This window comes from Vulpes vulpes, chromosome 15 (assembly GCF_048418805.1).
Source record: "Vulpes vulpes isolate BD-2025 chromosome 15, VulVul3, whole genome shotgun sequence".
Taxonomy (NCBI): Eukaryota; Metazoa; Chordata; class Mammalia; order Carnivora; family Canidae; genus Vulpes; species Vulpes vulpes.
In genome coordinates this window covers 102,478,514-102,492,291 of record NC_132794.1, presented here as the reverse complement: position 1 = coordinate 102,492,291, position 13,778 = coordinate 102,478,514, and the positions used below count along the sequence as shown (strand labels likewise).

The 13,778-nt window shown below is 37.2% G+C and overlaps 1 protein-coding gene across 4 annotated transcripts in view; it reads right to left on the bottom strand.

Annotated features, from left to right (window-relative positions):
• TDRD1 (tudor domain containing 1) overlaps positions 1 to 13,778 on the bottom strand; it is a 53,207-nt gene that overhangs the window by 11,628 nt on the left and 27,801 nt on the right. For 3 of the 4 annotated variants that reach the window (XM_072740090.1, XM_072740091.1, XM_072740088.1), the window contains exons 7-18: positions 13,532 to 13,636; positions 13,127 to 13,309; positions 12,494 to 12,637; positions 11,793 to 11,964; positions 10,641 to 10,727; positions 8,575 to 8,742; positions 8,344 to 8,451; positions 7,297 to 7,467; positions 5,096 to 5,338; positions 4,582 to 4,719; positions 1,726 to 1,836; positions 813 to 983 (exon numbers count right to left, since the gene is read on the bottom strand). In XM_072740090.1, the coding sequence (XP_072596191.1) occupies positions 813 to 983; positions 1,726 to 1,836; positions 4,582 to 4,719; positions 5,096 to 5,338; positions 7,297 to 7,467; positions 8,344 to 8,451; positions 8,575 to 8,742; positions 10,641 to 10,727; positions 11,793 to 11,964; positions 12,494 to 12,637; positions 13,127 to 13,309; positions 13,532 to 13,636 (1,801 nt within the window). Of the gene's footprint in view, positions 1 to 812; positions 984 to 1,725; positions 1,837 to 4,581; positions 4,738 to 5,095; positions 5,339 to 7,296; positions 7,468 to 8,343; positions 8,452 to 8,574; positions 8,743 to 10,640; positions 10,728 to 11,792; positions 11,965 to 12,493; positions 12,638 to 13,126; positions 13,310 to 13,531; positions 13,637 to 13,778 lie in introns of all 4 variants that reach the window. The other variant, XM_072740089.1, reaches the window with a different exon arrangement.

The window sequence follows — 13,778 nt, the reverse complement described above, 5'->3', positions numbered from 1 at the left end:
GATATAATACCAGGTAGCGTTAAGTGCTTTATATTTTTATCTCTTCTATTCTTAATGACTCTTTGAGGAAGAGGATAGAAACAGATGAGAAAACAGATGCACCAGAGACTTTGAATCTTTGCTAAGATTCTCACAGTAGGTAGGAGAGTAGGTTCCAGAGCCTGTCCTTATAATTATAATGCTGTCCTGTATCTCTTTTGTAACTTGCATGCTTCATGTACCTCATGAACAATTCTCTACATTAATAATACTTGGTTAACATCCCTTTAATTTCTGGGTAAGAGGAAACAATTAAAATCAAACTCTGCATGCCAGAAAAATTGTTTCTAAGCATTCATTTAGCCCTCAAAACAATCAACTGAAATAGGTGTTACTATTGTCAATTATATGGATCATCATCTAACCAATCCTCTGTAATTGGCTTTTTAGGTGGTTTTGATATTATTAACAGACGTATAATGAATTTCCTTGTAGGCAAACTTTGTGAAATTCCAAGATCATGTCTTTGGGATAAATTGTTATGAGTAAAAATGTGGAAACAAAAAGGAATATTTGAAACTCTTAAATCCTGCAAAATGCCTGCAAGAAAACACACTGGTTTTTACTCTCAAGCACAGAAAAGTAGCTGCTTCCCTACTTTAACATCAATACTGAACATTTCAGCAAATACCTTCAAAAACACATTTCTAAATGTTATAATATGAAGCAGGATCTTCTAATTCAAATGTAAAATTATAAATGTTAATACTTAAAAGTGCATATACTCTAAGAATTAGAAAACAGTTGAGAAAGTTTCTTATTATGCACCATACCTACTAACCAGCACCGTATCCCTTGAAATGGAAGTTTTAAAAATTTGGATGGGATCATTTGGAGTTCATCTGCAGTAACTTCTTCCATGTTCCCATAATCCACAAAATGGACCTTAATGTTTCCATCTGCTAAGATTTCCTTGACTAAAGCACGATACCAATTACCATCACCTATATTTAACACAAAGTTTGTAACATGGAACATTATTTCCCTTCTATTAACATTTGAACTTTCAATCTTCAACAACAACAAAATAACTTGTGTCTAAAGTAACCAAATAAAGTTGCTCTCTTCTCCAGATGATGGCTTTATTTTTCATTCAGAAATCCCCAGGAGAGTTCTCAAAATCCATTTTTAGAATACATCCAAAATATTTATAGCACCACAACTTTAACATCAGATATAAATTAAATATTTCATTTATCACTCATCCAATAATTAAGAACATGAGAGTGAATGGAAGACTTCATAACCTTGAACATATCTGTCATCTGGACGCCTTATAATACTCTTGTAACTAAGGACAATTTTTTTTTTACCGGTTTTAGTAAAATAATACAAAAACTCATACAGTGAAATTAAAGTGTTTAATAAAATATACTTTCACACTAAACATGCATGGTGTGACCAGAAGAAACAATGAACCTGCAGTGAACAGGTTCCCTGTTACCTAACTTTAATATCAGAAATTTTGAAAGAAAAGCATTTAACAAAATTTAACAGAGTTGAGGTAATAAAATTTCATTTGTTACAAAGAGAAGACAAAACATGGTATTCTAAACATTCATTTAGTCTTGATTGTGAGAAATATTTGCTTAAATATAAGGAGGAAAATACGCATTAAAAATAAGAGCTGAATGTCAGGAAACAACAATTTCTATCAAAATCAAGACTGTTTCAACTGCAACTTACCTGCAAAAGAAGCACAACATGGTCTCCCTATTTCTGCCTTAAAATCACTGGGCACCTTCTGCTGGCAATATTCTGCTAATGACTTGTTCAAATCATTGAGTTTCTTTAAGGCTGAAAACAATACACATATCACATTCAATGTTTAAAAAGCATGCAGAATACAGATTTTCCTTTAAAGTTAGGAAATGTTTTGATCATACAATCTCAGGTACATTCCCAAACAACTATTATGTATAGACGAGATGCTTTTCTCTTTTCCTTATTAAAAAGTTAACTGGGAAAATAAGTCATTATTAGTTCATGCTCTTGGTAACCCCCTACTATGGCACTATTACCAGCCTATCAGAGCATGCACACAAGCCTGTACAGAATGTGACATACAAGCTGTCCTGAAGGAGGACACAAAATTACTATGTGGACACACAGATGTCTGCTAAGGAAATTTAGAGGGATGACCTATGTGTGCTAAGCTTTTATAGGAAATAGGAGAGACAAGGAGAGGGTACTCCAGAAGGAAGAAATGGCTCTGAGGTAAAGTATACAATTAAGCAGTCAAAACTTACTCGGAGGGAGCAGTTTGGCAAAGTAGGGAAATAGAAGGTGAATCACTCAAACACACCAGCCAGAAGCTGGAGAGCTTTAAAATGCTGAGGGGTGCCTAGGTGGCTCAGTCAGTTAAGCATCCAATTCTTGATTTCAGCTCAGGTCGTTATCTCAGGGTCTTAAGACAGATCCTCCCTCCCCCCTTCTGGCTCCCTGTTCAGCTCAGAGAATGCTTCTCTCCCTCTTCTTCTCCCTCTGCCCCTCACCTGGCTCACACACACTTTCTCAAAGTAAATTTAAAAATTAATCTTTAAAAAAAAAGAAAAGAAAAAACTATGTAAATTTGCCTCTCAGTCCAAGACCTAGTGGAGAACGAAAGTGCATAAGTCATTTACAGTATTTTACCATTTAAGCAAACAGGGATACATACATTCACACAAGCATATGCATAGACTACCCTTCTATTTTTTTTTTGCATAGATTTAAAAAAAAATTTATTTATTCATTCATGACAGACACAGAGAGAAAGAGGCAGAGACACAGGCAGAGGGAGAACCTCCCTCCAAAGAGGGAGCCTGATGTGGGAGTCGATCCCCGGTCTCCAGGATCACACCCTAGGCTGAAGGCGGCGCTAAACTGCTGAGCCATCCGGACTGCCCTCATAGACTACTTCTAAAAAGATATTTAGAAAATTGAGAGAGGGACTGAGAAACTTACTTCCCACTATACACTCTTTTTAATTTTTGAATTTCGTACACTATGCTTGTATAATCACCTATGAAAATAAAAGCTTCAAAAAATTTTAATTTTATATGAAATCATGGCCTATCTACCAGATGATTCCAAAAGGAGGAATGACAATCTCACAAACTGGGAACCATATAGGAACGTAGGCACCTAGTTTAAAGTCCCCAAGTGACAGAGAAGAAAATCAAGGTTTAGAAATGTTAAAATTAATAATGCCCATCAGAATACCTCAAGTAAAAAATAATGCCCATCAGAATACCTCAAGTAAAAAAAAAATACAAGTGTGAGAATGTGGAGCAGCTAAAACTCTCAAACTGACAACTGTCATAATCACCATGGAAACTTTTTAGCATTCATTGGTCAAAGCTGAAAATATATATGCCCTTTAGGATATGGCCAGTAATTTCATTCCTGGGTATATATTCAAAAGAAACACATATACACATGCACCAAATTTACATGGAAATGTTTACACCAATATCATTTTATAGCTCAGAACTAGAAATAACCCACATGTCTAACTTTATAAAAGAAACAAATTTGCAATATAGTCAATGTGACAAGAAAAAGGATACTGCTACATGTAAAAATGAAGAAATGACCTCACAATGTGAAAAAAGATGACAAGGCACACAGGAGTACGTATTGTATGACTACATTTATGTAAAGTTCAAAACCAGGAAAAACTATGCTATTAGAAGGCAGGAGAGTATTAACTTTTTAAAGTGAAGGTGTAGTCATCAAAAGAGGCACATCAAAAGAAAAAATAAATGAGGTTTGAAACTTCTGGATTACTGGTAATGCTTCACTTCTTGACCAAGATATTGGTTATTCAGGGTTTTGCCTTAGTTTGTAATAACACATTATCACAATGTGCACTTATATATATGAACATTATGCTTTAATAAAATCAACCATTATATTTAATTTTCAAAAATGAATTTAAGGGACACCTGGGTGGCTCAGTGGTTGAGCATCTGCCTTTGGCTCAGGGTGTGGTCCCAGGGTCCTGAAATTGAATCCCGCATCAGGTTCTCCACAGGGAACCTGCTTCTCCCTCTGCCTATGTCTCTGCCTATGTCTCTGCCCTTCTCTCTGGGTCTCTCATGAATTAAAAAAAATAAAGAATTTAAAAGACATTCTGTGGAATCCAAACTGATTTGATTACTAAGAGATTTTTTTAAAAGATTTTTATTTATTTATTCATGAGAAACAGAGAGAGAGAGAGAGGCAGAGACACAGGCAGAGGGAGAAGCAGGCTCCATGCAGGGAACCTGACGTGGGACTCAATCCTGGGTCTCCAGGATCACACCCTGGGCCGAAGGCGGTGCTAAGCCACTGAGCCACCTGGGGTGCCCTGATTATTAAGAGATTTTTGAAAATAGAAATAATGGCTTAAAACGGGATAAAAAGCAATTAAGTATAACCAAATCTTTCTTGGAAGTAGAAATACCCACTTGACCCTTCTTGAAAAGACAGTACTTCTATTATTCAGTAAACTCCTCTTCAGTTAGAAGCTATACCACTGTATTTGTAAGAAAAAATAAATGAGAAGAGTCCACTTACCATCCTCTTGAAGCACATGGCAATAAAATTCTCCAGGACTGTACATCATACAGACCACAACATCTACTGTTTGGTCAACAGCAAGTTCAACCCATGTCCACTCCAATGGATTTAGTTTTTCTTCTACACCCAAGGGATCTGTGAAAATAAGTGAACCTATGCAAAACAGGGTCAAAGTGAGGATAAGAGATGGGGCTGGTGAGGAACCTGCTTTTGAAGAACTGAATTTCCAGTGATTTTTTTTTAGTGACTTTACAGGAAAGTTCATTGGTATTACAGTTAGCCATAACTACACCTCACTGAATTTCAAATTCACATTTCTGACTGATCCTTCAGCTCTAGTGACCCACAGTTGTTTTGCTTTTTTCAGTTTTCCAACATACTCATAATGTATTTAAATGAAGGCTTGATTCAAAAAGACAACATCCATTCTTTCTGAGAGTGTGAGAATCCACACATACACAAAACCATCTGAACTCCAGCACAGACATCATCAAGTAGACATTTTACTTACCGTTGGCTTCTTTCATGACACTGGGTTTTTCTGCCAACGTCCCTGTCTCCCCAACAGCAAAGCCAGCATCTCTAAGAGCCTGAGCAATGCTGAGGTGAGGCGTAACAGATTTATCTACGAGCTCCACCAGGGAGCTGTTTTCCAGCTTGTCTGCCACTCTCACCATGATTATTTTGTTCTGCACAATTTTTTTCATCAAACAAATAGCTTCTGGAGTCCAAATTCCTAATGATGGCTTTACTCCTAGCAAGGAATTTTTAAAAGAATATTAAAATCCTTCTTATAACAGGCATTTAGAAATTTAGATCCTAGTTTCCAAAAAGTTAAACCTAAGGAATCTGACAAACATCAAAACCAGAAAGTCCCACCTGAGCAGAAGGATTTTCTAATTAAAATGAAGGCAATATTACAAAGAAAAAGCCTATAGAAAACTGTTGTACTTCTATGTAAACAAACTGTAATTCCATCGATATAAAATGTCCAGAAAAGCAAATCTCGAAGACAATAGATGAGTGATTTCCTGGGGTGCTAGGATTAACTACCACCTGGCACAAGAAATTTCATCAGGGTAATGTCTATACAACTCAGTAAATTTACTAAAAATTATTGAATTGTATACCTAAGACTGAGAATCATAGGTATATAGATTATATCTCAAGAAGTTTAGAAAGTTATTAACAAAAATATCAAACAGTCCAGGAAGAAATACTGGTCCTTACATGACATAAAAAACATCTGCAGCACTTATTGCAAAGGCACTCACAAATCAATAACCCAAGGTTATGCCTAGTCTTTTCATAAGATTACAAGTAACTCAGGAAAAAAACGTTCAGCCTCACAGTAATAAAGTAATTGAAATGATTTAGTTTTAACTTCCCAAAACTGCCAACATGAAACAACAAAGAGGTGTATCTATTTGGTGTACAAACACATGAAGGAACGGGCACCCTGCTTGCTACCTTTCTGGTAGATGTGTAAACTAGTTCTACCCTTTTTGGAGAACAATCATAATATATATCAGAAACGTGAAAAGAAACATATCACCAGACACCTTCATTTCACCTAAGGAGGAATTTTGTAGAACGACATTTTGCAGCCAATCCTAACAAAAGGATCTTGGACAGGTTGCAAAATGTAGTTAGAACACCACTGCTATGGGACGCTTGGGTGGCTCAGTCAGTGAAGTGTCTGCCTTTGGCTCAGGTCATGACCCCAGGGTCCTGGAATAGGGGCCCACGTCGGGCTCCCTGCTCAGCAGGGAGTCTGCATCTCCCTCTGTGCCACCAACAACACTGCCCCACTCGCTCATGCTTGCTCCCTCTTCCTTGTTCTCTGTCTGAAATAAATAAAATCTTTTTTTTTTTTAATTTATTTATGATAGAGAGAGAGAGAGAGAGGCAGAGACACAGGCAGAGGGAGAAGCAGGCTCCATGCACCGGGAGCCCGATGTGGGATTTGATCCCGGGTCTCCAGGATCGCGCCCTGGGCCAAAGGCAGCGCCAAACCGCTGCACCACCCAGGGATCCCTGAAATAAATAAAATCTTAAAAAAAATAAATCACTGCTAGTAGCAAAGCCTTGGAAATATCCTTCTGATAATCAGAAAGTACTTTAATTTTGGTATATCTGAATGAAGGTTATAGAAGTCAATTTATTAACATGGAAAAAAAGCTCTGGCTCCTGGTGGGATTAATTTTATATACAATAATACTAAGCAGGGACACCTGAGTGGCCTTCAGCTCAGGTTGTGATTCCAGAGTTCCCAGGGTTGAGACTTATATCAGGCTCCCTATAGGGAGCCTGCTCCTCCCTCTGTCTATGTCCCTGACTCTGTGTCTCTCATGAATAAATAAAAATCTCAAAACAAAATAATCCTAAACATATGTTCATAATGTTCATGCTGTATTAATAAGGTTTTGTCCTACTTTATATAATGAGTCAGCTTCTATGATATTTATCAATAATGCAGACTCTACGAATAGCAGAAAATAACTTCATAATCACAGATACATTAAACTTATTTATTAGAGAGAGCAAAATAGTCCTGTGTATTTGAAATGTTCTATTAAGGATTATTTTTGCATTAAGGGAAGTTTTATCTAAACACATTCTTTTATTTTCTGGGTAGTTTAATCTCAATTCTAATGCTCTTACTTTAGGTTTTAATATTTTAAGAATATGGGGTCACAAAATACGTCTTACCTGCCAGCACACACTTTATGGCTTGCATTGGCAATTCCAACAGTTTTGGAGTTATGGGACAAAGTCTCGTCAAACTAAGGATTTCAAAGTTTCCATAATCTACATATCCAACCAGTACAGATTGTTCAGAAGCATAAGCTAAAACAGAGGCACGGTACCACTGATCATCCTCTGAAAAAAAGATACTCCATCTCAGATGACTTTTCAGTGCAGATACAAAAACTTTCCCTCTCAAATTTTGACATAGTCTTCTGTAGGTCTTACTTTAACAGAATATTAAGCTTTATAGAACAACATATGCTTAGTCAACATTGCTACTTGTGCTTCTCACAAGCCTTCAACTCCTAAAATCTCACCTTTATGCATATCTTACTAGACCACTCACGTCCTTGGCAGTCATGCCTTACAACATGCTTTGTCTTCCCCACAGACACTTAACTCCTTAGGACAGAGAGCATGTCCAGATCTTGTGAATGAGTCCACAATGATGCCTAATCAATACAGGAACAATTTGCTAAGCATCAAGCAGGGCTAATTTTAGAATACCTGGCAGTAGGAGTCAACTAGACTCCACTGACCAGGCAATCAACTTAATGGAGGCACATTTGTGTCTCCCCTTCTTGTATCTCCCCTCTGTGAGGCCAATGACTTCTTTCCCTTCAGCAGAGAAAAAATGAACCCAGTCATCATAGCTGTGCCATGACAGCTCCATGCTTCCAGGCCCTCTTGCTAGTCCCAAGAAAACTGGTGAACACATGACCTTGGAAGATTACATGTTATATACTGATATAAATGGAATTATCTGCAAAAGTCCACAAAAACTAAAGTGTTAATGAAACAATAGAAACTTCCTTTACCAACTCCTCCAGCATTTACAGGCCTTCTTCCATTACAGAAATTTGTTTCACTGTACATATTTAAAAATATGATTGGTGCACTTTAATACTCAGACTTCGAATGCAGCCACCCAACGCAAACTGAAGATTGTTTCATTTCTTTTTACTTTGTTAAGTTAAAAAAAAAAATTCAGTAATACTCTTCCGTTACCTGAGAATCGCGCACAACAGATATCACCAATGGTTGGATAAAAATCTGAGCGTGGAGACACTTGACCACAGTACTCGCTAAGGGATGCCTGAAGTTCAGCGAGCTTATCTGCAGATATAGATCACATCTTAAAATAAATACAAATCTGTAAGTTAACTTCCCTTTCACTTTTTCACTCTCTTGAAGTATATAAGGCTATACTGATAGCACAAAACAAGAAACTTTACTTACGTCCACTCTGTAGCTGTTGACAAAAAAAGTCTTCTGGAGTCTGAATGTGGGCAACCACACCACAAAACTCATCGCCTACATTCAAAGTTAACACTTTTGGGATTAGATCACTTCTGTCTACAACAATTTTGTTTTCAGCTGTCATTTTTCCAACATCCTCGAGGTCATCTTAACAGAAAACAAAAACAAGGCATTTTGGTTTCATTAATCAACATGTGGAGTTTTTCAGGCCCAATCAGGCTCCTTCCATACTATAAGCTACTCTTCCTTCCCAGAACACACTCCCAATCCCCCAGCAACTTCATCATTTCCTGCTCAGTGTGGTGTCACCTTAAAAGGCTTCTCTCCAAACCCAGGTTAGGTGCCTGTCCCAGGTGCTCCCACTATACTCTGCATGAACTTCTTCCTCATACCATTTTATTATAATCTCTTCTATGTCTGCACTGACAAAAGGTCATGAAGGCACCGCCATGAAGGCACCTCAACAGTCCCTCAGTGCAGTAAATGCTGCCCAGAAGATTTTTGTTCCTTCCACGGGATACCTCTGCAACACTTGCTACTATTACTGATGACTGACTCCTAGAACCACTCACCCTCCTGTTGCTCTGGCAACTTCTTCCCCATCCTTTGTCCACCTCTCCCATCATGGATTCTCACTTGATGTTGTATGCCCCAGATTTATCTCCCTTTTTCCCCCTCTCTCCACACCCACCCTAAGATGACATCATTTATGGTTTCAACTATGACTACTATCAGACCAGTAAGTATTTGGTTTTCTCTAAATGGCAAAGAATTACTGAAAGCTTTTCAGGAGAGCCATCATACCAAGATTTGTATTTTGGGGGATATCATGTATGTAGACAGGAGACAAAAGGTTAAGTCAGAAGGTTCTTGCAATTATCCATAAATGGTAAGGATTCCTCAACTAGAAAAATAGTAAGAAAACAAGTATTTTAAAAGAGAAAAGTCTTATACAAAAGATATTCAGGAAGAAGCACCACTAAAGACTTGTCAACCAATCAGACAAAGCAAAGGACAAGAGGTAGGAATAAGGTAGATTTAAAGATGAATCAACCTTTTTTATATAAAAGGATGCATCTGGGCAGCCCCAGTGGCTCAGTGGTTTAGCGCCGCCTTCAGCCCAGGATGTGATCCTGGAGACCTGGGATTGAGTCCCATGTCAGGCTCCCTGAATGGATCCTGCATCTTCTCCCTGTGTCTCTGCCTCTCTCTGTCTCTCATGAATAATTTTAAAAATCTTTTAAAAAATAATAAAAGGATGCATCTAATCACAGCACCATTAACCTGGCAATCACCTCAGGATGAATAAGCAAGAGACGATGAGGTATGTTCACATCCAAAGTAACTGGCAAAAGGAATAAAGAAAAAAACACTACAGTAACACATAAAACTAGGCAATGAGAAAATGAAATGTTGGTAGCAAAACTTCTTGGGGGGGGGGGTGTGCCTGATTGGCTCATTCAGTTAAGCGGCTGCTTTTAGCTCAGGTCATGATCCCAGGGTCCTGGGATGGAGCCCCATGGCTGGCTCCCTGCTCAGCGTGGAGTCTGCTTCTCCCTCTGCCGCTCCCCCCTGCTCATGTGCACATGTACTCTCTCTGTCAAATAAATAGAACTTTAAAAACAAAACCAAAAAAACAAACCTTCTTGATTCTCACTATACTAAATGAAAAACCACACATGAGAAATAAAAACTTTAAGAAGAAATACCATCTTACCAGAATAGAATGTTATACCCCTATTATTACTGCTGGCATACCCAAAAAAGAAGGAAAAATTTAACTCAAAATGTCACAATATTTACTACTTTAGAGATTTCTGATAATGTCAAGATGAACATGGAAGACAGGGAAGGAAAACAGGCAGGAAAGACTAAGATTAGACATAATGTACTACTAAATGAAAAAGTATCAAAGAATGGATTTCATTTCCATTAAATCTGGCAGTGTGATAGCTCTGCCTTTTTTTGTTGTTGTTGTTCAGTAGAGAAGATATTCTTTAGTACCTGCAGTCACTATACTGTTCATTATTAATCTGTATACTCACTTGGATCTGCACTTTGCTTCTTAGAATTTTGTGCCTTGGGTTTCAAGCCATATCCCATTTCTATGAGCACATCATCTAAGAGTTTTCCTAAAAATGATTAAGAAAATGTGTCATAATTGATATTATACCAAGTATCAGGCATAAACATGAAACAAATGAATCACAATCATCTGATCTAGAGACTATAGCTATTAATATACTGCCCTATTTCTCAATTCAGCTTCTTGTGCAAAATACAGTTTACTAATGTTCAAACTTAAAAACTGAGTCAAAATTCCAATTGTCATGTGGCAGGAAATTTTGTAAAAATATTTCACCTCAAATTCTAGGTAACATGAAAGATTTAGTTACCACCTCACTGGCATGAATATGGCCACCATTTAGGATAAAAAATAAATTTAGTGTTAAACCAAGACTACTTTTCTCAGACATAAAGCCTGGCTGAAACAAGGGGTAGCCAGCATGGCATAAACTTCAAGTTCCTTGAAACAGCATCCAGAAGCCAGAGTCCTAACACAAAACATACAAAGAAAGAAAATAGATTTTATACTTAATTTCACAAATGGCTTAACTGAATTTTCTAGCAAGTCACCAAGTGATGTGGGGTCTCTAAAAGCAAAAGATTAATACTTTGGAAACTGAGAAGCGATTATAAGCATACGGTCAGAAGTCACTTTTCAAACATACAGAAAGCTGGAACAGAAGAGTAGGATTCCAAGGCATTTCCATCTCACACTTAAATACTAGGCACTTATGGGCTCAATACTAACCAAATGCAGTTCTGTAAAATTTCTTCAAGAAAAACGCACTTTGTGGTGAAACCATGGACATATACATAAATTCTTGAGTTTTTCTCCATAAATGGGTAGAAGTCAGGAAAAGAAACCGTAATGTCAATATCAAAAGGTTAACACAGTCATCCCCACACTAAGTCTGCACCTAGCCTCTTAACCCATCCAGCTCCATGAACCTGTGCCGGGTCTCTGAACAACCGCAGGAGCAGGGCTAAAGCCATACTTTCATCACAACCTGAATGACTTCCCAGTGGAGCTTACTTGGCCTCACTTCATGTTTCTATTTTTTCTCTGCATTAATGGGTGAAGACTTAACATATTAAATGCTCCATGTGAAAAAGAAAGATTTTGATCTTACCTGAACTTGGCAGCATAACATCCACAGCAAAGGTAACCACTTCTTCTTTCAAGATGTCGACAATCTTTATAGAGCAATACTGCTCCATTAACAGCGATTTAATAGTTTTGACACATTCATTGCTCCAATTCCCCTCTGCTGGGATAACACTGGCAACAAAGCACTTTATGGCCTGAAAGATTTTACATGAATTACTAAAAAATTAGTGTTTGAAAATGATTTTTACTAATTAATAATGTGAAGAAAATATATTTCATGCTGAAAATTAATTAGAAGTCTTCAAGAACTAACCAAATGAACAATCTTATGTGTAAGTATCGGTCTCTTGTGTTACTCTATCCACAGTGCTTTTCCTTTTGGGACCTGAAGCTTGAGAAACTCATAAAAGGATAATAATTATCCCTCAAATACATATAAATTCAGGTTGCTTCCAGACAATGTAATCAACATAGAAATGACTGTTTTAAAAGATGTCCCTAAAAATGCTAAGTTTCTCATCTAAGAAAGTATTTAACTAAATAATGCTTATTAAATGGAGACAAGAAAGCCATTGAGTACTTATCTACATAGTAAAAGATGAAAAATATACCAATAGGTACTTTTTCATAATAACCATCACAGAATAGAACAGGCAAATACTGTGCCCATCAAAATGGGCTCTTTGGGGACACTATTAGGCATTTAGGAAGTGAAAGACTTACACATGGAGGAAATAAACCAATGTTTCTGTTTAGTTGGTGAATTCTGTTTATTGGAATTATTTCTTCATTTCCATAATCAATATATAAGACTTGTGCCTTCTTCTGTAGCATATCAATTTCTTGTATTATTACTCTGTTCCAGGTCTGAAAGTGGAATATAAGGTGCTCACGTCAAAACAGTATTTCACAATCTTAGGCTTACGAACTCTCAGCCAATCTGCAGAACATGCAAGGGAAAGGCTACAGCTCTGTTCTGACATAGTCAAGTTAATTTTCTAAGAATCTGACTAAGAAATCCCTAAATTTGTCAATTTAGGAGACTTTAATATGCACAATTATCCCTGGGTTATTCTAACCCAGGAGATACTATGACACACAATGCCTCACTACAAAAATAAACACAAGCTCCAGGACTCACCATCAGTCTGTAACTGGCAGCAGGGGAGCCTACCAACAGAGCTGGAGGGGGCAAGGGCAGGCAGGAGGTGACCCAACAGACCTAGATCACTGACTGAGGATGAGATAGCCTCTTATTAAGCTGTCAAATGCATTATTAAAAGCTCTGGTGTCAAGTTTATATGACCAAAGTAAATTAAAACAGTGTATTAAATAATTAATTTCATCAGCAGTTACCTGATCAACAGTGTACTTGGCAACACAAACTTCCCCCTTAACAGGAATGTAATCTTCCTTCTGAGTCATATTTGCATATGTTTCCTTGAAGCTCCTAGATAGTTGGTTCATGTATTCTAAAACTTCTGAAGAATATAACTGCACGTGAAAGTCACTTGGGTGTTTGAATTCAGTAACTGTACCCTTTCAAAAGATGGAAAGGTGCAATAATTCACGGAGAACACAAGCAAATGTGAACTTAACACTTTCTAATGATTTAAAAAAGGTATTACAAGACAGTTTTTGCAATCTTTATCAATTTCATCAGTTACATTCTGTAGCTATCTTATAAACTCAAACTAAAAACAGGAAACAAGGAATAAAAATCTATAGTTCTTTGGATCTCTGTCTATAGAAATTAAATACCTTTATTTCCATGGTTTTCCTGAGCTGTAGACTTCTCAAATCAGAAAACATTATTTTATCAGTACAAATGGCTATTTCTTTAGTAACTCCAAGAGGGTAGTCACTCTAGGGTTTAAAAAAAAAAAAACACGTGAGTCAAAGAAATAGTGTATACCTTTGAGAGCTGATAAAATGCCACTGTCCATAGGCAATGTACATAGCACTGGGATCACTCAAGAATCAGGCCATAATGGGCTAATAATGTTGA